At 38.6% G+C, this 24,323-nt stretch overlaps 1 protein-coding gene across 1 annotated transcript; it reads left to right on the forward strand.

Moving 5' to 3' along the window:
• Positions 1–22,594, forward strand: LOC109927104 (protein disulfide-isomerase-like). Its single transcript, XM_048609912.1, has 11 exons — positions 1–241; positions 1,877–2,083; positions 3,343–3,476; positions 3,602–3,739; positions 8,449–8,565; positions 11,144–11,269; positions 11,791–11,985; positions 12,311–12,431; positions 20,295–20,476; positions 22,033–22,137; positions 22,242–22,594. Exons 1-11 carry the CDS (start codon positions 40–42, stop codon positions 22,338–22,340), a joined length of 1,626 nt encoding a protein of 541 aa, XP_048465869.1. The 5' UTR covers positions 1–39; the 3' UTR covers positions 22,341–22,594.
• Positions 22,595–24,323: the final 1,729 nt, after the last annotated feature.

The following is a 24,323-nucleotide window of genomic DNA, read 5'->3' on the forward strand; positions in this document are numbered from 1 at the left end:
GCTGTTTCCAGGCAGTGTGCAGTCCTTCTGAACAACGTGATGAAGTGCTGTGTCCTAATGTTAGTCCTCGCCTTCGTTTCTACTGTGAAGGCTGGGGAAACGGAGGTAGAGGAAGAGACAAAGCAAGATGCCGAAGAAGCCTTTTCAGATGAGATTACTGAAGACCAGGACGTTTTAGTGCTGAACAAGCACAACTTCCAGAGAGCACTAAAAGAGAACAAATATCTCCTGGTGGAATTTTGTAAGTGGGCAAGTTCATTTGTTTGCTTGAAAGTCAAAACAAAAAGAGACCTTTCTTTTCAAGTCACGTACTTGCAAATATCAGTACAAGGTTGTACAACAAAACGGGACAGCTCGTACTTCCAAACTTTACTTATTTTAGTCAACCTGACATGCTCTGATGTGTGATAATACATTGCAGCAGCAGGTCGATCTTAAATGCAGACCTTCTGGACACTATCACAGTGCCACAGCGCCTCACTTCCGAACTTCATATTTAATTGTACATTTAGTCAATTATTCAAAGCAAAATTTTCACTATTTGAAAATAATTGTGTCGGAACCAATATATCATTGATTAATTATAAATGGAATCTAATACTTTTACTTTATCTCTACATAATTATAATTGGAATCATTTGCACCCTTGAGGACGAGGCCCAAGTTTCCAGAGTTCCTAGGAGTTATCATTAATTGCTTAAATAATATTCTTAAATAATAAAAACTGCAATAATATACTGTACATGTTCTAGCAGCTTCTGAAAGATTCTGTCTTGTTATTATGGTATAAAAGTAAGAACCTGAGCTATCATAACTGCAATTTAGTGCTACCTGCTGTGATTGCAACCCATTACATTTAGCAGCAGAAACATCTGTGGTGATCCTACAGAATCTCATTATGCTTTAGAAACCCTTCATACTAACTGGCTAGCATGAATCCACAATGCAGAAAGCAAAACTAAGCAACTCATATTCCGCTTGGGAACCCTGCAGCCCAATGGTATCAATGTGGATTTCACAAGTTTCAAAATCTCCCCTCCCCTTACCGCATCCCAAAACCAGTCCAGCTCGTCCCTGCCTCCCTAACCTGTTCTTCCTCCCACCTATCCCCTCCTCCCACCTCAAGCCGCACCTCCATCTCCTACCGACCAACCTCATCCTGCCCCCTTGACCTGTCCGTCCTCCCTGGACTGACCTATCCCCTTCCTAACTCCCTACCTACACTCACCTTTACTGGCTCCATCCCCGCCTCTTCGACCTGTTTGTTTCCTCTCCACCTATCCTCTCCTCTATCCCTCTTCTATCCGCCTCCCACTCTCTCCCTATTTATTTCAAAACCCCCTTCCCCTCCCCCTTTTCTGATGAAGGGTCTAGGCCCGAAACGTCAGCCTCTCTGCTCCTATGATGCTGCTTGGCCTGCTGTGTTCATCCAGCCCTGCACCTTGTTGTCTCGGATTCTCCAGCATCTGCAGTTCCTACTATCTCTAAAACTAACATGCAATCCGGTTTTAATTACAAACACTAGAAATTCAGCAAAAGGGTTCACAGCTGTTGTTTCTCACATTGTTACAATTGGCCTGCCAGCAAAAGTAATGCATACAGTAATTCTGAGCAAACAAAAAGTATTATTCTCAAGCCAAGCTACATTATTTTTAAAGAAAAGATATTAATTGGGTTATGATTTATGTTTCATTTTTACTGTAGGAATAAATGTTTTACATTGTTGTATTTGCCCTCTTTGTTTTCTATGGTAGAGCATTCAACTGAAAAAAAAGTTACAAACCGTTTTTGAAGGCTGAGAGTTTATTGGCTGATGTGTAACATTTTAGTTAATTGTTTATCTTGCGGTAAATATTTCTACATCTCCTCCCAAAAGATGCCCCTTGGTGTGGACACTGTAAAAGTTTGGCACCAGAATATGCCAGTGCTGCGGGACAGCTGAAGAATGAATCTTCTGAATTTAAACTTGCCAAGGTTGACGTCATCGAAGAGAAGGAACTTGGTTCAGAATTTGGAATCAATAGCTATCCAACATTAAAGTTTTTTAAGGAGAGTGACAGAAAAGCTCCCATTGATTACACTGGTAATATCATATACTTACTGATATACTTACTGGATTCAGATCTGATGAACAACAAGAATGCTAAATGTAAAGATAGTTATGGGTAAGGGGAGTATCACCACAGATAAAGTGAACCAAGGGTGTGCACTGAACAATTTTTTTTAATTTTACCCTTAGTCCATTTGCTCAATGATTGGAATCACAATTTCTATGGTTACATTAATTGTTTTTAGTAGTGGGTGATAATATATACTACAATTTACAGGAAGAACTACCCTGAATCTTGCATGACACCATTTCTTTGACGTGGAATATGTGAACCTTTGAGTGCCCGTTTTGTTTTGGAAGAGGTGACCTCTTTCGTGTTTTCTTGACTTAGTTATTATCGGTTTGAATTAACTCTACCACAGCTGGTCACTTAAACATGCTCAACCCCCTTTTAAGACTCTCAGTGGAGATCTCCCTTCATTGTGACTAACCAGTCTTCTTTTATTTGGTACTCATCCATACATCCTAATCATCTAACATCTTCCAACGCTTCCATGATAATCTATACGATTGCGTTAAGAGAGGGTGCATTTCCTTTAGTTGAAGCAAAAATGATTGCTACAGCCATGGATATTCTCCCTGGAATATCATTGGCACTTTACAAATATAAGGTAGAGTAGACCAGGAACAGCATCCTAGATAAACTATTATTTATTTTATAGTATGGGAAGTTCAGGAAACTGACGTGTTTGGGGTTGTCAGTCCTATCCTCAGAAGAGCACTTCTGTTTCATTTCAGAGACATGAATCATTTTTATTGATAATACATTCATTCAGTTTGCACGGCTCTTTAGAACAGCCATTCATTTGTCAATTTCTATCTCTTTACCTATCAACTTTCCCATCAGCGAAAGATTTTCTAAATCATAAGTCTTTATGATGTGACTAAGAAATTTCAATTGTCCTTCCCCGATTTTGGTGTTCTTTCTTTCATCTAAGCCTTTGCTAGCAGCTGTTCATTTGTAGTGCAACTTTTCCAAGAAATCAAATCTCAACATGTCACTTTATCCATCCCCATTAAAAACTAACCTATCAAAAGGTTGATTTCTTGCAAATTATTTTTTCAGAAACTGATTTCTACTCAGAATAATCAGTAAAAGAAGTCATTTTATTTAAGAAGCTTAAAATACCACATAAGAGCAAATGTTGACCTTAGATATATGCACCGATAATTTTGGATTACTTGCATCACAAGACATATTAATGTTCAGTTGATGCTTTATCTTCTTCCAGGGAAAAGAGATGCCAAAGGCATTATCAGCTGGCTAAAAAGAAGAACTGGTCCTAGTTATACATTCCTGGACAGTATAGCTGAAGTTGAAAAGTACATTGGCTCAGCTGAGGTTGTCATTGTTGGCTTTTTCAAGGTAATTGTTTCATTTGCACAGAAATCTTGCACAATAAATGTATAGTTATTCAGACTTGTTCCTTTTACATTGTTATTCATATGCTGGAATATTTTACAGAACTGACTTTACATTTCTTTATTGAGGACCTTGAAAATGATGATGTGAAAACATTTACAGAGACAGCAAATGATATGGTCGAAATACCATTTGCTATCACCAATGATGCAGAGGCTTTGGAAAAATACGGCATATCAAAGAATACCATAACATTGTTCAAAAAGGTAAGTCACACATACTTTGTCTAATACAACTGTTCTATTTGGAAAAACGATTAGCATTTAACAAACACATCCTTGATTCAAAGGTAGAGTGCCTATTTATCAGTCACATCCCAAATTAAACGAATTATACAGTCAGTTAATAAACAAAGTCTTTCCCAGTTTATTAACTTCTCCCCACCTAATTGCACAATCTCTGAAGAGTACCCCCTAGTTTTTTGGTCAGTGCACAAAATATTTAGTAAAGTTTTTGAAGTGCAATAACAAGGATGTAAGCAATCCAAATTGCGAAATTTTGTTTTGTTTTCAGTCATGCTTCTAAATTACTTTTGAAAAGAGCCATAACTCCAAAATTTATAGATTAAAATCACATGGAGGAGTCCTGAGCAAAACGTAATACTGACTTAAACTGACTTTATTCAGAAGCAGATGTAAGTCACTGAGTAGAGGGAAATAAGTTCTGACCTGTTGCCCATCACAGTGGATTGTGTGATCTCAGTCTTGGCTGCAGAGGAGTGACTTGTGCAGGAAGGTTACTGGATGAATATTGTCAACAAAGATGATTCATGTCTCTGAAATGAAACAGGAATGGTCTTCTGAGGACAGGACTGACAACCTCAAACTGAATACGTTTCCATAAAGGGAGGGAGATTTTGCATTGGCCACATTCAAAATAAAATTAACATGATTCTCTACCTAACTTTGTAGAGAATTTCTCTTCTGCAGGGCAACATGGAATTCAACAATGCCCCTTTTGCAGCAATCAATAAAGTAATTCAGTCTTCAGTCACACAGTTTAAATCTTCTTAAGGCTCTTGTTCCTGCACTGATCACCAATGTATTGTAACTTTAGTATTCTATAAATGTCAGAAATTGTATCAAGTTTGGAAAGAGAGAGGAAGTGACTAGGGAAAAAGGAGAGAATTATTTTTAATGCTAGTTTCAGTTGAAATAAAAATGCCTATTAAAACAATGCATCTTAACTGTTAAATTAAAATATAAAAAAGTAAGTTGTGTAAAACTCTATCTTATCATTTATGTGCTTTTGATTGTGGACTGAAATGAGACAAGTTGCTATAAAAATTAAGGATTGCTGAACTTTTTCAAAGCAAGTTACCTGACGTTCACTGTAAGTACTGGTCACACTGCTGTTTGTTCAAGCAGTGGGGGCAGTCTAGTTGCAGATTAGCTATAGCCAAGGGATTCATACGAATGGAGATTCAGTCAACAGCAACTAGCAAATTGGCCTGTGGACTACAGACTAGTTGTTGATGATAAAGATCTTCTGCCTGACAACAATGATATGATTGGCTCCCTGATAGTTGAACAGCTTGTGGGTGTGAATATTTCATGAGAAGCCATTGGAGCTCGGAAAAGGAACGAGCTGTCCTCTGCTCTGCATTAAAAAAACCTCACACCACAGCAGGCCATTTTACATTCCTCATCAGTTGCTATAAGCTGTGGCTCTTAAACAATAAGTTGTAAGCTTTATTAAGTACAAACTGGTTGCCCAGCACCTCCTGCAAGCAAGTGAAAGAACCTGGAGAACAAAGAGCAAGGAGTAGCAGCATTTGACACACCAAATGATCAATCCAGCAAGCCCTGTGGACAGGGACCATTGAATCATCTTTGCAGTCTTCCCTTCCATTCTTAGCACCCATTTTTTTTTGTTTTTCTGGCAGTATGTGTAGAGGGAATTTTAGAAATGGGTTACAGTTTTAATCGTTGGAGTGTATATGCTGGCAGTTCATGATTGTTTGCCTGTAGCTATAATCTATTTAATTATAATAAATACTAATCATTGTTAAGTTCAGAAACCAGGACCACATTTTCTGTCAAACTTGTTTCTAGAGGACAGGTAAATTGGGCAATTTTGTGCACTTTTATATAACCTTTAAATTTTGTGATAATGTGGCAACAGCAGCATTTGATTTCCTGTGTGTTACCCAGTAAGACATAACAATTGATAATTATTGGATGCATTTGTACATTGAAGGAAGAAATATAGAAAACATGAAAAAATACAGTGTGTCTAATTAGATTTCTTTAAAAAATATGAATTTTGAAGGCATACAAGCAAAATAGACGTGAAGAGAGGATGAGATAAAAACTGAGGAGTAAGGAAACAAATTGGTGCTGATAGTGTTTGTGTCTGTTGAAGATTATGAGTGGAGTTGGGAGGAGTGGAGGGAGGACCAAGGGTAAAATGAGTGATAGAGAAATAAGGAGAAGGGCAGAACATGTGGCTGACTTGATTATGTCATTCAACTGGGAAGAGAGACACATGGGAAGAGCAATAAAGGCTGAAGTGTAGCTCCAACAACACCCAAGAACCTTGCCAACATCCGGGAAAAAGCAGGCCATTTGACCGAAAAGCCATCCACCACCTTCATCCTTCACCTTCCACCGCTGAACAAAGCAGCATCAATGTGTACCATCCATAAGAGGCACTGCAAAATCTCAGCCAATCTTCCTTCACAGCACCTCCCAAACTTGTGACATTTACCAACTAAAAGGAAAAGGGCAGCAGATGCTTTGGAATGCCACCACCTGAATGTTGCCACATACCGTTCTGACTTGGAACTATGTCACTGCTCCTTCACTATTGCTGGGTCAAAATCCTGGAAACGTAGAAAGATACAAAATTGGAGCAAGAGTGGGCCATTCAGCCCTTTAAGCATGCTTCACCATTCAATATGATCATGGTTGATCATCTAATTCAGTTCAATATTACTGCTTTCTCTTGAAACCCTTTCACCCTTTAGCATGAAGAATTATATCTAACTCCTTCTTAGAAACATCAATGTTCAGACATTCTGATAAGGAGACCAAAACTGCACAGTCCAGGTGGGCTGTCACCAAGGCCCTGCATAATTGCAGTAAGATGCTTCTGCTCCTGTATTTGGATCATCTCGCTGTGAAGACCAACATACCATTTGCCACCTTCACTACCTGCTGTAACTGCATACTTCCTTTCAGTGAATGGTACACAAGGATTCTTAAGTCTCAGTGCACCTTCCTCTTTCCCAATCTATTACAATTCAGACAATGACCTGCTTTCCTGTTTTTTTTGCTATTAAAATGGATAACATCACATTTAATTGCAATGCACTTCACCTGTCCACCTGCTCAATTTGTCCAAGTCACACTGGAGCATCGCTGCATTCTCTTCACAGTTTCCCTTTTCACCAAGCTTTATGTTATTTGGAGATGTTACCTTAATTTCCCTCATCTAAATTGTTAATATGTATTGTGAATAGCTGGGGTCCAAGCACTGATCCCTGTAATCACAATCTGCCATTCAGAAAAAGACCCGTTTATTCCTACTCCTTATTTCCTGTCTGTTAACATTTCTCTACCCATGTCAATACACTAGCTCCAATCCATCCCTAACAGCACTTTCTCCAAGGTGATTATGGTTGGACAACAAATGACAGTCTACACGTGTGTCATGAATGAATATAAATAATATCTCATCATTTGACTGGTTGGCAAATTTTACTTGATAATTGCTTCTGTGAAGTGCCTTGGGGCATTTTACAATGTTAAAGGTGCAGTATAAATGTGAATTGTTGTCTAAATCCAATGACGCATTCTGATTGAATTTAACTTTAGCCTGAATTTCACTTGGCAAGCTCACAGGATATCACTTTGCCAATGCATGCCATATTTATTTAAATATTCTGAAATAAAGCATGGCTGTATTTGAAAAAAAAGGTAAAGAACTGCGGATGCTGGAAATCTGAAACAAAAACAGAAATTGTTGGAAAACTCAGCGGCTCTGGCAGCATCTGTGGAGAGAAAGCAGAGTTAATGTTTCGGACCCAGTGACTCTTCTTCAGGCCACCTTGAAGTTCTGCTTCTGTCTCCGACAGATTTCTGTTCCAATCTTTTTTCTTGTCCACTGTCAAAACTTTCATTGTTGCTGTGGGCTCCATCTCCAACTATCATTTACTCCTTTCCCCTCCCTGTACCCTTCTCTAGCCTTTTACCAATGTTTTCCAGCTACAGTCAGTCCTGTAGAAGGGTCACTGGATCCTAAATCTTAACTCTGCTTTGTCTCCACTGATGCTGCCAGACCTGCTGAGTTTTTCTAGTAATTTCAGATTTTGTTCATGGCTGTGTTTGATTGGACACATAATAACCTCAACCGCTGCTTTTTTCAAAACTAGCTGTTGAAATTGCACCCGAAAAAGAAAACGATGGTTTGATATTTGTTGCTCTTCTGATCCCACTTATGATGTTGTGGTCTAAGTTATTTAACCTGGTCTGGCACACTTGACTTTATCCTGGCTGTGTGTTTACCTTCAAGCTGTGGCACCGTTTTGTGGATGCACTTGGGACCTAATGTGATGTGATCTAGAAACAGTGGAGGTCTGAAGATACTGAGATTTCTGTTAACCAAAAGTATTGAGGATAAGGCAGACATATCTAATTAGGTCACAGATTAGCTGTTGAATAACAGAACAGGATCAATGGCTTGAGAGTTCAACTCCCGTTCCCACTCTATGCTCCTATTTTTGAGACTGTGCTGATTACTGAAAGTGTTTGTTATTTGCTGATGTTCCAATGTGGGTGAAGAGCCTACATACCAAATTGTGTAGAAATACAACTTCCAGAAAATTAAGTAACTGTTTTTTGTGTATGAGATTGTATTACATCAATAGTGAATTCTATGACTGATTCAGACTTTTAACATGTTACTCCTGTAGTTTGATGATCGACGAGCTGATTTTGAAATTGAAGCTGAAACTGGTTTGACCAAGGAGAATCTGAATAAATTTATCAGAGTTAATGAAATGCACCTTGTAACTGAATTCACCAAAGAGGTATGTTGTATAAAGCTTTAGTCACTTTGTTTCTGAAATAAAGGATAATATTCAGAGCAAATACTGCAGATGCTGGAAATCTGAAATAAAAGTGAAAATGCTGAAAATCTCCAGCAGAACGAACAAGGTCTATATAGAGAAGAAGACTAATAACATTTCACTTCTTTGGAACTCATTGGTTCTAAATGTTCCTGATTTACAATTCAAGTCTGCCAATTACATCAAATTAGAAAAAAATAAGCGACTCAGGCGGACAATAACAGCAGCCAACCTGAGCTATCACATTAGAGTGGCCTCTCTGCTGGTTTTGGGTGTATAGAGGAGGGTGAGGTGTTGGGTTGACTCACTCTTCCCCAAATTTAGCCCAACGAAAGCCAATATCCAGCCCTAGCCTTTGAACCCGCCACCACAGAATCCTTCCTCATCTACCTTGACTGCTACTCAAGATTTCAGGGTTACTAATCAGTCAGCAGCCTTTACTTCTGAGGCAGTGCAGCTGCTCACAATGACCTCTTGGAGGCTTCAGGTAGGGAAGAACACCGCTGTCCCAGGAAATGATGTACCTGGTGACCACTTAGGGGGCTATATAGGTACATGATGTGTCACGATTTCCTATTGATGGTAGTGTGGGCCATCCTGTACATTATGACATGGAGCACAAAACTTTGAATATAACATTAGAAAGTCTTAGCCATGGTGCTTAATGTGCAAAGTGTTGAATCTGCAGAAGGCGATAGATTCCTGTTAGACATCAGTAGAGGCAGAGACAGAGATAACATTGCAGGTTGGTGAGCATTCATCAGAATAGGGAAAAAGTTAAAAATATGATAGATTTTAATCAGATGAAAAGATGGTGAAATAACAGAAGAGCAGGCCTGTGATAAAATGGAAGCAATAATGATTATTTACCAAAACAGCTGGTGGTCCAAAGTCAAAAGGAATAGTAATTGTTCTGTCACAAACTGAAAACCAAATTTACTGAATGACTCCCAAATGAAAAAAATGGTCAACAAGATTCCACTTTATGGAAGCCAATGTAAAATAAATAGGAGTTAACAAGCAAATGAAGTTCAAATAAAAAGGTATATTTCATTTCAAATAATTGATACAACAAAATATGCCAATACAACCATAAGTACTCCCATCATTCCTTACAGACTTGTGGCACCACTTGCACTTTCAAAATTCTCTAGCATAGCCCAGAACATAAGAACTCATCATTTCTCATTCAGTAGATTTGGCCATGAGCCCTTTTCACTGGCAACCATATTCTATTTATGATCACTGGGGATGATCATCACCTGAATAGCTCATCCCTGCAGAACCTCCACCTCGATAATCTTAATGTTACTGATCACCCCACAGACTCCTTTACTCCACCATGTTAATAAATCCCACAAAATGGATTGGTTGGATCTGGCAAATCTGAAGTGATAGTAGTAAATTCATAATCTCTGCCTAACTGCATTTTTGACTTTCTGTCCTATTCAAATATAACAATAACAACAATAAAAACACATGCGCATGCGTGTGCGCACGCACACACACAGACACACACACACACACACACACATCATCTTGAAAAAGGTTCCTATTTGTTTCTTCATTTGTCTGCAGATTTCTGTTATGTCTGCAGAGTTTCCTGCCTAACTTCCCTTGTGTTGGTACTGCTTCCAGGTCAAGGAAAATCAGGTCACATGGATTTTTTTATTATCAAAGAAAATTAAAGTTTATCTTTTTACAATTGATGTAAACTAAACTCACTTTCAAATATTCTTAAAAACAATTACAGATTCCGCAATCATTTTTAATGAAATCATTTACTATCCTGCTTCTGTGTTAAAGGACATTACTAAACAAGTGAGGAAACAAAAGATAGGTCTGGAGAAGCTGCAAATGGTAGAATACTGAAAAGCAGTTCTGTGAAAGATAGAAAAGAATAAAACAGAAACATGTAAAGAAATGGAAAAAAATTATCAGCATTTGCAGTTTAAAATTATTGAACTCAATGTTAAATTTGGATGGCTTCAAAATGCCTACCAAAATATCAGGAGATTCAATACCGACCCTTTTGCCTCTTCTCTTAACATCCAAGGTTCCAAACAGGTGAAACTATGATTTCCTTGTACTCTTCCAATTTAGCACTCACTGTACCCAATGAAACCTGCTGTATGTTGGAGAGATCAAGTCAGATTGCATAATTGCTTTGGTATAAAGATGACATTGAATGTCTGATTGTCCACCATTTTAATTCTCCACATTGCACTCACTCTGACCTCTCTCTGTTTTCAGCTTACTGTGGTCTTCCACTTAATCTCAATGCAAGCTTGAGGAATAATATTTCATCTTTTGATTAGTCAATGTGTTTTTGCTTTTTTGTAAGATTTAGCACTATGAAGAATTGGGGAAGGTGATGTTTTAATGTGCATCTTTGAATTGATAGAATGAATATTGAAGGATCTTTCGTAACACATGCTTTTCTATTAATATTGATTGTCTTTTCACTAGAAAAAAACTTGATACTGCATTCTACAGTTAATATTTTATCAAGCTGTCATTCACAATGTTTAAATTACAGAATAACGCTAAAATATTTGATGCTAAAATTGACAACCACATCCTGTTGTTCATCAACAAAACAATTACGGAGCATAACCAACTCCTGAAGAACTTTAGAGATGCTGCAGCTTCCTTCAGAGGCAAGGTATAGAACCCTATCATTCAAACCCCACAACTATTTCCCAATAAACCGTTTACAAATGTTTAAATTGAAATGTTTCCCCTCATCTTCATTCTGAAATATTTATAACTCCATGAAGCTTTTACTGGTTTTAAGTTCAAGCCATTTCAAAGATACATTTAAATCTGAGGATCTGCTAACTGTGTTCATGCACATGGGATAGGGGTGGGGGTGTCTACGTCGGGCATGGGGATCTTTCTGACTGATGTGTTCATATGGTTGGATGATGTTAATCTTGCTTATTGCATGTGATAGAGTTTCGATCACCCAGAATGTCAAACACTAACACTTACCACTAACTTCTATTTAGTTCAAGCTATCAACATTTCTTAGTTTGCTAAACTAGAGAATGACAAAAAAGATAAAGGTGAAAGTAAGAAGGGCAATTGTTTCCTCATGCCGTGATTCTGAAGAAAATTCCTGCTACCAATCAGTCCTTTAAAGGTTAGTCTCCATGCCAAACATTTATTTTCTCTTTTTCTCAGATCCTTTTTGTTTCTATTGAAATGAATGGTGACATTGAACATGTGCTGGGGTACTTCTCTGTGAAGAAAGACGATGCACCAACAATACGATTAATTAACATCAACAGTATTAAGAAATACAAGTTTCCATTTGATGAAATTACCACAGAAAATGTGAAAGCCTTCTGTCAGGATAGTCTTGATGGAAAACTTGAGGTACTCCCTACATTATTAGATTTCTATTTAATATTTCACTTTTGACAGAAATTGAAAGATTAAGTATTTCTACCCAGAACATTGCAAGATGTTAACTTCCATATCTTTGATATGGATAATTTGAAGACTTTGTTCATAAGTTACATTTCAGTTCAGTCAAATCAAATTTCAGCAGTAAACTATTACATCTACAGCAGTAAGTTGATGAAATTAGAGCAGGCTTCAGAAGCTAAATTAGTCAGTCATTTACTAAAATTGGTTGTCATCAGTTTAAAATCTATTCCCTCTTTATCTTTTGTATTGAAAGTTTCCTTAATCATTTTAGCCTTACCTAAAGAGTGAAGACATTCCAGAGGACTGGGACAAAAATCCTGTGAAAGTTCTGGTTGGAAAGAACTTTGAAAAAGTTGCTTTTGATGAGACTAAGAACGTGCTTGTTGAGTTCTGTAAGTACTGCATTTGCAGATATATTTTTGGACCATCAATTCTATCTACTTGAAATGTAGAATTGTTTTTGCATATAGAATATCACGAGATGTTCCCTAAATTCATTCAAAATAATTGCTTTTCCAAACAAAGAATGCATTCTTTTATTGGAACTTGTATTTTGCTTGAATATAGCATTACAATTGCTACATGTATTTAGCGTAATCTAAACAAACATAGTGGTAAAAATATGTATTAAAGCTTGTTAAATATTGCCTCACAAAGGCATTCCTATTTTTAGCACTGTTGCGCATCCTTAATTTTTCCTTGAAGGGGTAGGCTGCAGCTCGAATTTCATTGGTTGGTCTAGATGAGAAATATGACAGAATTTCATGTTCAGTTTGAAAGGAGAAGTGGGCGTCCATTACAAATGTTTTAAACCTAAATGTAGGTAACTCTGAGGGTATGTAGGCAGAGCTGGATAAGCTGAACGATTTGGGATACTAGCTTAAAAGGTAGGTCACTAGAGTTGCAGTGACAGACATTTAAGGTGATAATTAATATGTCAGCAATGATTTATCCCTGTCAGAAAGAAAGGCTCTCACAGAAGGATGCATCATCCATACTTTATTAGAAAGTTATGAATGTGTTAAATTGAAACACCTTACAAACTTGTAAAGTTAAATGATAGGTTAGAGGATTGAACAAACTTTAAGAAGTATCAAAGAATGAAGTAACAAAAAAAGTAAGAAATAAATGCTCAGCAGTTCAGAACTTAAATATTGTTAAAAGGAGACCAGAAGTTGAAGTTTTTTGTCTTCCACTCATCAGAACTAGGACACAAGAAACAGATGAACAAAAAGGACATCACTCAATACATAATGAGAAGAGGGTGTTAATTTGTTGTGTCAGTTACTCGCTGGCTGGACTATCATTCCAAGTTAGTCAGGGGGCAGGGGCCTGGTGAGTCCAGGGGTTTATCAGGGGCCTGTGATAGAAAGATTGGGTAATCAATTATGGGGTTCGGAGGCAGCATTCTGGAATGCATGGGTGATAATCATGAAGGGACTCAACTCAATATGTTAGGGTGGAAACAATAGCACATTGGAGGATTCAGGTTACGGCAGGAGGGAGGTTTCATCACCACCCAGGCTTTGATGGGGGCACAGTGCAGCATGGTAATTGACATGGCTAAGGTGTGGGGCTGAAGAGCTGGGTATAAAGTCGGGAGATGTTGTGCAATAACAGAGGCATGGCTCAAGGAAGTAAAGGCCTGGGTTTTAAATATTACTAGGTATGATGTGTTCAGAAAAGACAAGGTAGGAATAAAAGGAGGATTGGAGGCATCATTGCAGCAGTGGAGAAAGCGGACATTTGGAGACTTCAAGAACAGAATTGATTTGGTTTGAGCTAAGAAATAAACAGGGTGCAGTCACATTTGTCAGTGTAATCTATAGGCCACACATTAATGGAAAGGATGTAGAGGAACAAATCTACAGGGAAATTACAGAGATGTGCATACATCAACAGAATAGTTATAATGGGGGTCTTCAAATGCCCAAATTTAGACTGGAATAGTGGTCATGTTAAGGGCACAGATGGTCAAGCATTCCCACATTAAGTTCAGGAGAATTTCTTACAGCAGAATGTGCTTGGTCCAACAGGAAAGAAGATACTGCCAGACTTGGTCCTTTGGAATGAGGTGGGCCAAGTAGATCAAATGTCAATGGGATCACGTTAATAAGACAGAAATCATTGTATCATTAGATTTTAGAATGATGGAAGAAGTGATAATGGTCAATCCACAGTAACTAACCTAAGGTCAGTTAGCTCAGTTGGCTGGATGACTGATTAGCGATGCAAAGTCATACCAACAACATGGGCTCAATTCCTGTACTAGTTGATGTTACCATGAAAGGACTCTCATCTTCAACCTCCTCCCCACAGTTGAGATGTGACGACCCTCAGGTTAAACAACCACCAATAACGAGTAGGATGTTAAAGGGTATGCTGGAGTAAAGAGTGTATGGGTGTATACTTGCATAAGTCATTAAAGGTGGCTGGACAGGCAGGGAGAGCTTTTAATGAAGCATGCAGCAATCTAGGCTTCAGTACAAGGTGCTTAAAGTACATGAGAAAAGAGATTAGGTTGAATTTATATGATACACTAGTTAGATCTCAGCTGGAGTATTGTGTTCTGGGTACATATTTTAGGAAGGGAAGAAATGTAGAGCAGTGTGCAGTAGAGCTTTTCAAGAATGATTCCAGGAATGAAAAACTTCAGCTATGACGATAGATTGGAAAAGTAAGGATTATTTTCCTTGGACAGAGAAAAGCCAAGAGAAGATTTAATCGACGTTTTCAAAACCATGATGGGCCCAGACAGAGAGGGTAGGAAGAAATTGTTCCCATTCATGAAAGGATCAAGAACAAGAGGGCACACATTTAAAGTGTTTTGCCAACAAAGAAAATGAAAGGTGATACAAAAAAACCTTTTCAGACAGCATGTAGTTAGGAGATGGAATACAATGCCTGGGAGTGTGGTGGAAGCCAGTTCGATTGAGACATTCAAGAGGGCGATAGATGATCCCTTAAATAGGAAAGTATTCAGGGTTACGGGAAAAAGGCAGATGGGCGATAAGTCAAAACGTTCAGAAAGCCTGTGCAGACATGATAGGCTGAATGAATTGCTGCTCCATAACAACAATTTCATTCTGTGACTAAATAAAAAAATTGGGTGGGAACATGTGGAATTTCAAAACTGATGGATTTGCTAGGTAGAGAGTACTGAAGATAACAAATGCAGGAGATCACTGCAGGTCAGACAGCATCCCTTGGAGAGACAGCAAGCTAACGTTTCGAGTCTAAATGACTCTTCATCAGAGCTGAAGTGAAGTGTGAAGGGGTCAGCACTAATGCTATAGTTGGGGCAGGGGATTGTAGGGATGGTGGGCTGTAGAATGCAGGTGGAGAAAAAATGTTGCACCTTACTTTGTGAAGCACCGTTTTGGTTGCTTTCCATCCCTATCTGAATTTCAAATTGCACTGGAAGTGTACAATGGCTGGCCCCACACCTTAAATGGGTGGAATAAGTAGATTTATTCTGCCTGAGCACACAGTCTCTATTTGTGAGCAATGTGATGCTCTTGAAGGCATAACTGTATCAATCAGGCACTTTCAGAGTACAGTTTGAAATATTTGTAATCATGGATGCTCCTCTGATGCTGTTTGGCCTGCTGTGTTCATCCAGCTCTACACCTTTTTATCCCAAAATCAAATTGGTTGCTCAAGGGCTGGAGCTGATTTCCTCTCACCTTGACCTGTAAGTATTTGCGAGCATGTGACACTCTCACATTAAACAATGACAAGAGGTTGTGTAGTGCTGGGAATTAGGAAAAGACGAGTACTACCTGAGATAGTGTTCTAACATGGGACTAAGGATGATTAGCCTGTGTAGCTTTGAATCTTCTAGCTGCAGTTAAAATGAGAATCAATCAATCAGGTGATAATGGAAAGAAGCAATACATTTACAATTGTGTGATTCTATTTGCAATTAAAGGTAATTAGTGCTACCATTGCCCTCAAACTTTTCTTTATTATTTCCTTCCCGCTACGTGTACTATGAAGGGCTGTTTATAGCTGGCAGCAATTGACTCGATGCAGAGCTGGGCTTTAAATAAAGCACTAGTGGTGGGTATCCCTGAGGTCTCAGCAGCAGGGAGCCCTTCTGCTGCTGGTGAGCACACGATATTGCGAACATAGGTTGTCGAGGCGTGGTGTATACTTAATGAGGTGAACAGTATAAAATTGTGTGCTACAATTCAGCAGAATGTCATGGAGAGAAACACTCCACGAACCTCCCCGAAATTGACTCTTTGCTGAGTTTTGGTGAAATTCAGCCAAGGTTTCCCTTTCCAAGGGCCATTTTTTTCTCCTTCGGAGGAGTGATAGGGAATGGAATTCTCTTACTCAGAAGATAGTGAGGTTCAGGTCTTGACATTTATTTAAGGCTGAGATAGATAAATTCTACATAGGCAAGGAAGGTTAGGGTTATGAGCAGCAAAGTAGAGCTGAGACCACAACCAGACCAGCCTTGATCCTATTGAATGGTGAATTAAGCTTGAAGGACCAGAAGCTGTACTCCCATTCCTTAACACCATGTTCCTTCTGCCAGCTCTTGATTTTTCAACCTTTTTCCATCATATATTTTAGAAACCATAAGTCAGCACACAGTAATACAAAAGGGTTAATTTAGAACAGCATACCATTTTAAACATCCACGCCTTGTACCATTGATGCAATGTGACTGCAGTGTATTCTACCTTCATAATGCACAGGAGGAGCAACTTGCTAAGGCTTCTTCTAAGCTTTCAGCCTCTTCCCAATTAAACAGCAAAGTCTGCAAATGCATGGGATCTCCAACATATCTACGTTCTCCTCTAATTCGCACAACATCCTGATTTGACCATCTATCACTGTATCTTGACTGTCACTGGTTCAAGATTGCAGGAATTCCTGACCTAAGACAATGGGAGTACATCTGTATTTGTTTACCAGCAGTTAAAGATCACCACATTCTCAAAGTCAGTTAGGGATTCACAATAATTGGTCTTGCTAGTGACACCCAGATCCACAATATTGATAAGTACAAATGTGCTTTAGAAAAAGAATAGAAATCCAAAAGATGTTTCTTGTTTTATTCTAGTTAAAATTGGAAATTCCAATTAGTTTTAAATAAATGATTCCATCTTTTCCTATAAAATCTGTCATTTCATCTTGCGCAATGGCCAGAAAAGAAATTCCTTTTTTGGACATTGGCCTTTTCTTCTCCCCATCAACTTTAAGTCTTCTAGCATCTGCTGATGTTGAGTGAGACATTGAATCTCTGTCTTTGTGCTATGAAATTAAGTGGCATTGCAATTTCATTAGCCTGCATCATTAGAGCCTGTTGGCTTAGTTGGGTTATTACTGAGGTATCACCATGATACCAGGAATCGAAAAATTCAGTTTAGAAAGTGATGCACAATTCCACAATTTGCATTGAAAGCAGCCCATCTAATTACAATTGATGTTGACCATCCCATTGATTCTTAAAAGAATGACAGCTTGCATGCAAAACAAATGTAGGGACAACCAAAATATCACAGTTGTGTAACAAAAGCTTTGCTGAAGCATCTCTGATGTATGGATCTGTTGAGACAATAAACTTTGTCCAACAATCTGCCAAAATTCCAGTTATTCTGCACTTTGTCATTGGTTAGGAAATAAAGCTTACTCATCTGTACTCAATGAGGTTGATTTTTATGGCATTTTTCTTGATTTTCTTATGGGACATGGCTATTGCTGTTGAGACCAGCTTTTGTTGCTCATTCTAATTGCCCTTGAACTGATTTCAGAATGTAGTTAAGAGTCAATTAGATTGTGGTGGGCCTAAAGGCCAGACCAGTTGGGACAGTAGGTTTCTTTCCCTAAATGATTTCAGTAAACCAGGTAGATTTTTTATGACATTCAACAATTGCTTTTATGGTTATAGCTACTGAGACTAACTTTATATTCAGATTTTTAATTCATTGACTTTAAATTCTGCCATGGTGCAATTTGACCCTGTGTCCCCAGGGCATTAGCCTGTGGATTATTAGTCCAATGACATTATCTCTTTGTCACCCTGTTCCCAATTGTTCCCATTTTGCAAAATATCCATGTCAACTTATTGGGAGTAATGGATAAAATGAATTGGTGGACTGAAGACCTGAAGGCTGAGTCTGTACAAACCCATGTGTCAAGGATAATGGAGAGAGAAGCAAGAAGCTCCTGTTTGAAATAGCGGGATTTTTTATTTACATTTGGATATATGGGGTGACAAGGATCTGCACATTTGTGGATATTGAATGTTCTGTATGGAAATAAAATTAATTTTCACTGAGTATTCAGGGGTACCAGAACTGTGAAATCATCCAGAGATTCGTTTAAAAGCCACAGAAATAAGATTGGACTGTTTTAACCTTCTTTATGTTTGGTTTCTGCTGGCATGGATTCTCGCTGACCTTATACATGAATTGTCTAGCAAGCTTATTTTCCTCTGTCAGGACAATGCTGCGCTCATTAAGATTCCTAAATGGGAATCCACTACCTCAGCTTTTGGAAGACTCAAGTTCAACTATTAGGCTTGTCTGTAGCAGAGGGCTTCTGTGGCCATTTTCTGGCATTCAACTATTTCCTCATGCAGACAGAGGTGCAAACACTTCACTCTAGCAAGTGAACACAAAATGTAAAGACTTCCTTCACCATGGAAGGTTGTGACAACAGACATAATGGCAGAGATACAATATGTCAACAATTGCTGACCTTTGTTTTGATTCATTCATGGGATGTGGGCATCACTGGCTAGGCTAGCATTTATACCCCATCCTTAATTGCCCAGAGGGTACCACATTGCTGTTGGATCTGGAGTCACATGTAGGCCAGACCAGGTAAGGTTGGTAGTTTCCCTTCCTAAAGGACATAATTGAACCCGATGAGTTTTGACAACAGTTGGCAATGGAATCATGGTCAATATTAGACTCTTAATTCCAGATTTGTTATTGAATCCAAATTCCATCATCCGCTGAGGCAAAATTTGAACCCAGGTCACCAGAACACTCCCTGGCTCTCTGAATTAATAGTCTGACAATGATACCACTAGGCCATTGGCTACCCCATCACCGCTATTTCCAGATTATTATTATTCAGAGATATGCCAGTTACACTTCTCAAATTTAAATTAGTACAGCAGGCAAGAATGATCAACAGTCTGTTTGGCCAAGGGGTTAGCAATTGTTAACCCTGAAATAGCTACAGAGCTGTACCATTTGCTGGAAGAACACATTGTTAAAATGTATGCTGGGCTGACATAACCAATGCTAGTGCTGGTCATTGGTAAGCCTCAAGTATGCCTTTAGCACTAGACAGCATGTTGGACTGGGATGATGCCATGAGGTTACAAACAGAAACACCTGATTGCTCCCACCTCTATACCAGCAGACACCAAACTAAAGGCCGCATGTTGGGCTCCTCCATCGTGTGCCTGCAGATTCATGTCTGCATGTTCGGTTTCATTCTTGTCTCTCATTTAGAAATGTTGATTCCCTTCAACCCTGAAATGAGGCCCTTAAATGGACAATCAATGTGTAATTAAGAACTTAATCCACCTTTCCCGCTTAATAGGCAGCGGCAAAGGTCTACACCCAACTGTAGTCCGGCAGGTTTGATCCTCTGGGAATGCCGGTCAGAGAAAGGTGGAGGGGAAGATGCCTCTTTCCTGGGCAACTTGTGCAAACTAAACTCCCCCACCCCCATCCCAACAAGTGTGCCTTCCTGCATCTATCCTTCTCCCATTCCTGTCCAATATGCCTCTCCCCCAATCTACTTCAGTAGCCCTGCCAACCCCTCCCCAGTGCGATACTGGACTTACCTGGGCTTGATGGCATTCCAAGGTTCCTCTTTATCCAGTGCCTCCTGCAGTGCCAACATTGATCACTTCTGGTTCCTTCTGGCCCCCAATTGGTCAGCAACTCGCTGATGCAGGACTTGCTTCTAGAAACAGACTGAGATTCCTCTTCATATGAATTAAATAGCTATTGCCTGAAAAAGGAAAAGTGGGTGGAGGCGTCCAAGAGGAGGCCAAACTGATGATGGGTGTGGGGAATCACCCTCCATGTATAATTCCAGCCCATGGTGACTGAATACTAATAACCATTATTGAAGAATGGTCACTAATTAACACACTTTGTCACACAGATCTCCTTCCTATATGATAGGCCTCACTCTTTCGTACAACATGATCAGTCCAGTATGATGAAGAGATCACAGTTGTTGACAATTGGTGCTGTAATTTTGTCTTACAGATGCTCCCTGGTGTGGCCATTGTAAAGAATTGGCTCCTATCTGGGACCAACTGGGTGAGAAGTACAAGGATCATGAAAATGTTTTAATTGCTAAAATGGATGCCACTGTTAATGAGGTTGAATCTGTTAAAGTGCAAGGATTTCCGACGATAAAATATTTCCCTGCTGGATCAGGAAGAAAGGTCTGTTCATGTTCACATTCTAAAGACAACTGGGGCAACTATTTTGACTGCCTTCTGCCTGTCATCAACACATTATGGCAATGTGGGCAATATGTATGTGTGTCCAACCATTCACATCAATGGTTGAACAATCTCGCCCAGAGATTACTTTGATTTTAAAGGTCCAATAATGAGAAAGAATGGGAAATTATTCCTTATATATGACAAATCATTTTTGTTAGTTATTTCTTTAATAAAATTACTGTGGCAAAAACAAAATCATCTGCACTGCTGAAACAATGCATGAGTAAAAAATAGTCTCAGGAAGTAATTAACTAATTCAAAGTATTAAACATTGATAAAATGGCAACTCAACCCAGAGAATCTCCTGGAAATACACGCTGGAACCAATATTTCAAGGGAGGTTATGACAGCTTCTTAGAAGATAAATTAAGATAAACCGATTTCTTAATTTTCTGTCTCTGGAAATATTGGCACCTGGTTTCCATAGAAAAAGCTGCAGAGAAAACTTTTATCAAGGAACAAAGAACAAATTTTAACGTGCAGAATTTGTTGATATCTCCCTGAGACTGTGATGGGTTTTGATGAGTGTTCAGATTGTAGGAAATCTCTCTTTTTGCATCCCCCCAAGAGCAATTTGTTTGTTTTTGCACCTGCACCTTGGAAGGTGGTCCTGCATTTTTAAGCAGTTTGTCTAGTCTCGGTCCAATTTTCAAATGTTCCAACCAGCTGAAAGTTTTGGAAATTATATATTAAAAAATAATGGGGTTCAACCCCATAACAAGAATTAGTAATTAACAGCTAATCTTTTTCCATGGAGTAGGAATGGGACAGTTGCCAAAAATATTGAGAATGATTGATTGATCTGCTCCTGCCAATAAGGCCTTTCACCAGTCTAATTGTTAGCCATCTGAAATACCTACCTAAGTCAGGTAGAAGCCCTTTTAAACTGAAAAACATCAATATGATCTTGATTGCTGTTGTCATATGCGAATCGGAGGAGTATGCATAATGAATACTTTGGCAAGTATCAGCTGACAGTTAGTTGGTTAAAAGCCAGCAGACATGTTTAATTTATTGTTGTAGCGCCAAGAGAAGCAGGCGTCTACCTTCATAAAGCCCCTGCACTCACGAGAATAGATGCCCTATCCCACATCACCATTTACTGACCTGGAGGTTGAACTAGATTGTCAAATGTCACAGTAAGCCCGAGGGGTCAGTTGCTAACGGTCTTCAAAATGGACTAGGCCTCCCATTGGAATTATCAAATAGGCTGTGATGGAGCTCTGCCCACTCATAATGTGAATATCACTCTGGGAATAAATGTATCCAGTAGCACAATCAACTTGACTTTGCAATGATCTGTGTGTATCAGATGGCGATAGGATTGGTCTCTTACTGCAGACTTTAGTACAAAGGAATCAATTTGTCGACTAAGATTATTTCGTATTTTCACTAAATACTGTATTAAATCCTAAAATGCTACATGGTCATCTCTTTTTATATTTTAGTATTTTGTAATAAATTCCAAAAATTGCCTGTTACCTATTTTGCAGATGATTGACTATGAAGGAGCAAGGGATCTGGAAACATTTTCAAAATTTTTGGACAATGGTGGCAAATTACCTCAAGAAGATGAAACAGATAATAATGATGAACTGGTCAGTATATTCTATATTCAATCAGCAGTGATTTTCTTGAGGCCTATTTTCTCTCCTCAAATACACATTGTGCAAATGATTAATATTTTCTTCTAATATTGTAGGATATTGATGATATTCTTAATGGGAAGACCAACAAAACAACAGTGCACCATAAAACAGGCGAGGATGCTACCGGTGACGCTAAGAAGGATGAATTGTAGTTTCTGTCCTTCAAGATTCAATTGTATACCTTGATACGTAGCTAGGTGCAAAACTGTATCATGGCCTTGATAATACCAAAGGTTTCACCAAGATCGATCATTTCAAGTTGGGAAACTATTATTCTAATAAATTGGTTGTTCATAGCACAATACATTGTAACATAACAAAAGAATTGGAAAAAAGGATTTTTTTTACCATTAACATGAAGTAAAGTCTTTTCTAAGTAATAAACAATTTACTCTCTAAGACCGTAGAATTGGTTTTGATGTTCATGTGTTTGAATGCACTGCACCTACTGGGCTGGTTGAATAGAAGAAAATTGGATGGGAAGAATGTATGATGACCTAACTGGCTCTCCTCAAATTTTAGCTATTGGGATGTGATTTTAAATGTGATTTGTTATGGGCACTCCAGACCATTAGCTTTTTCTTTCTGTCTACACCCAGGCAATCTTTACATCATCACCTAACTGATTGATTATCATAGTAGCTGCGGATACAGGAATGAAGCTACTTGGCCTTAGCCCATACCGTGTTAGAACACTGTCTCAATGAGTGCTAACCTTTTCCAAGTGCCCAGCGTCATTGTCAAATATGAGAGCACAAGATGTTTAAAAGGTTCAAATAGTTGATAATGTTCACTCCATTGGACAATAGGAAGAGTAGAGGAATAAAAACAAACAGAAAAGCTGCATTTGCTTCTTGGAATAAATAGCGACTCCTTGTCATTTGAGCAATAACTTTACAGTCAATGAATGATGACCTCATACAGTTATTATGAACCCAGCCAGTATTATTAGACAAGTTAAATCACAGTCTGAAATCTAGCTTAATAGATCAGATTTGGTTTTGGTTTTATTTGACAAGGTGATCTTTCACTGAAACATGAGCACATAATGATGCAGATTTGATTTTAACAATAAAACAGAAGTTTATTCCGCAAAAGAAACGAAGATCAAATAGAATAAACCAAGCTACATGCATTTAACACAATTTGAAAGATTTTGAAATCCACTGTAAAATGTATCTCATTTATCCAAGCACCATTATTTTATAGTGCTCAAATGCCAGAGAGAATCTCTTTCTTTATCACACCTGTGGGTTTGACTTGATTTTTTCATTCAGTTTGAAGTTTCAGGAGTTTGATGGTCTCTTTCTTGATTCATTGCACAACGGAGCTTAGATTTTCTCAACTTCAAGTAACCCCTTCACGGTACCAAAAAAACATTCCTGATCTGGAACTTTCCAACTAAAACCCTTACACTGAGGTAGCTTATTTCCTAACTGTTCTGAACTGTCTCCCTTCTTCAGGAAAAACTGTGTTCTTATATCTAACTCCAACCAGGAATTCAGCAAAACTGAAACCAAGCTATGCGTCTTTTACCTAAGCAAAGCAAAAAAATGCTCATTCTTCTAAACTGAAAGCTAGATAATGTTTCTCAATGCTTACTCCATCCAATCGTAAAACCATGCAAACCAATTCCCATCCACACCAGAAACTATCTCTCTCATACTGGTGCAACAAAAAAAAGGCTCCAGGGATATTGACAAGCATTAAAGGTCCTCAGAACACAGACCAAAATCCACATGCTGCTAACTCAAAACCCAAGTGATAAAATAAATGGTATTAAAATGTATATAGATCACACATTTTGCATCACACAGCTTACATCTATTGGAAATTGGGATCAATAAGTCATGAGGAAGGGTCACTTGGCCTGAAATGTTAACTCTGATTTTTCTTTCACGGATGCTGCCAGACCTGCTGAGCTTTTCGAGCTACTTCTGTTTTTATTCCTGATTTACAGCATACGCGGTTCTTTTGGTTTTTATCAATAATTCCTGTCTGATTTGTTACAACTAATGCTGCACTGCTGTATTAAGCTGAAGTTGATATTCCTCTGGCTCATTGTCATCATCTTCAACTTTGGAAGACTGCTGCTACTCTCCCAGCTCTTCAGCACCCATCAGATCCACTCTTTG

The sequence above is a fragment of the Rhincodon typus genome, chromosome 21, assembly GCF_021869965.1.
Source record: "Rhincodon typus isolate 14 chromosome 21, sRhiTyp1.1, whole genome shotgun sequence".
Lineage (NCBI taxonomy): Eukaryota > Metazoa > Chordata > Chondrichthyes > Orectolobiformes > Rhincodontidae > Rhincodon > Rhincodon typus.

Bases quoted from the DNA above. Each gene is read 5' to 3' on its own strand.
- LOC109927104 (XM_048609912.1), top strand. From the start codon at position 40: ATGAAGTGCTGTGTCCTAATGTTAGTCCTCGCCTTCGTTTCTACTGTG. The intron at 2,084-3,342 runs GTAATATCATAT...ATCTTCTTCCAG, and splicing joins AGCTCCCATTGATTACACTG to GGAAAAGAGATGCCAAAGGC. The intron at 11,986-12,310 runs GTACTCCCTACA...TAATCATTTTAG, and splicing joins GTCTTGATGGAAAACTTGAG to CCTTACCTAAAGAGTGAAGA.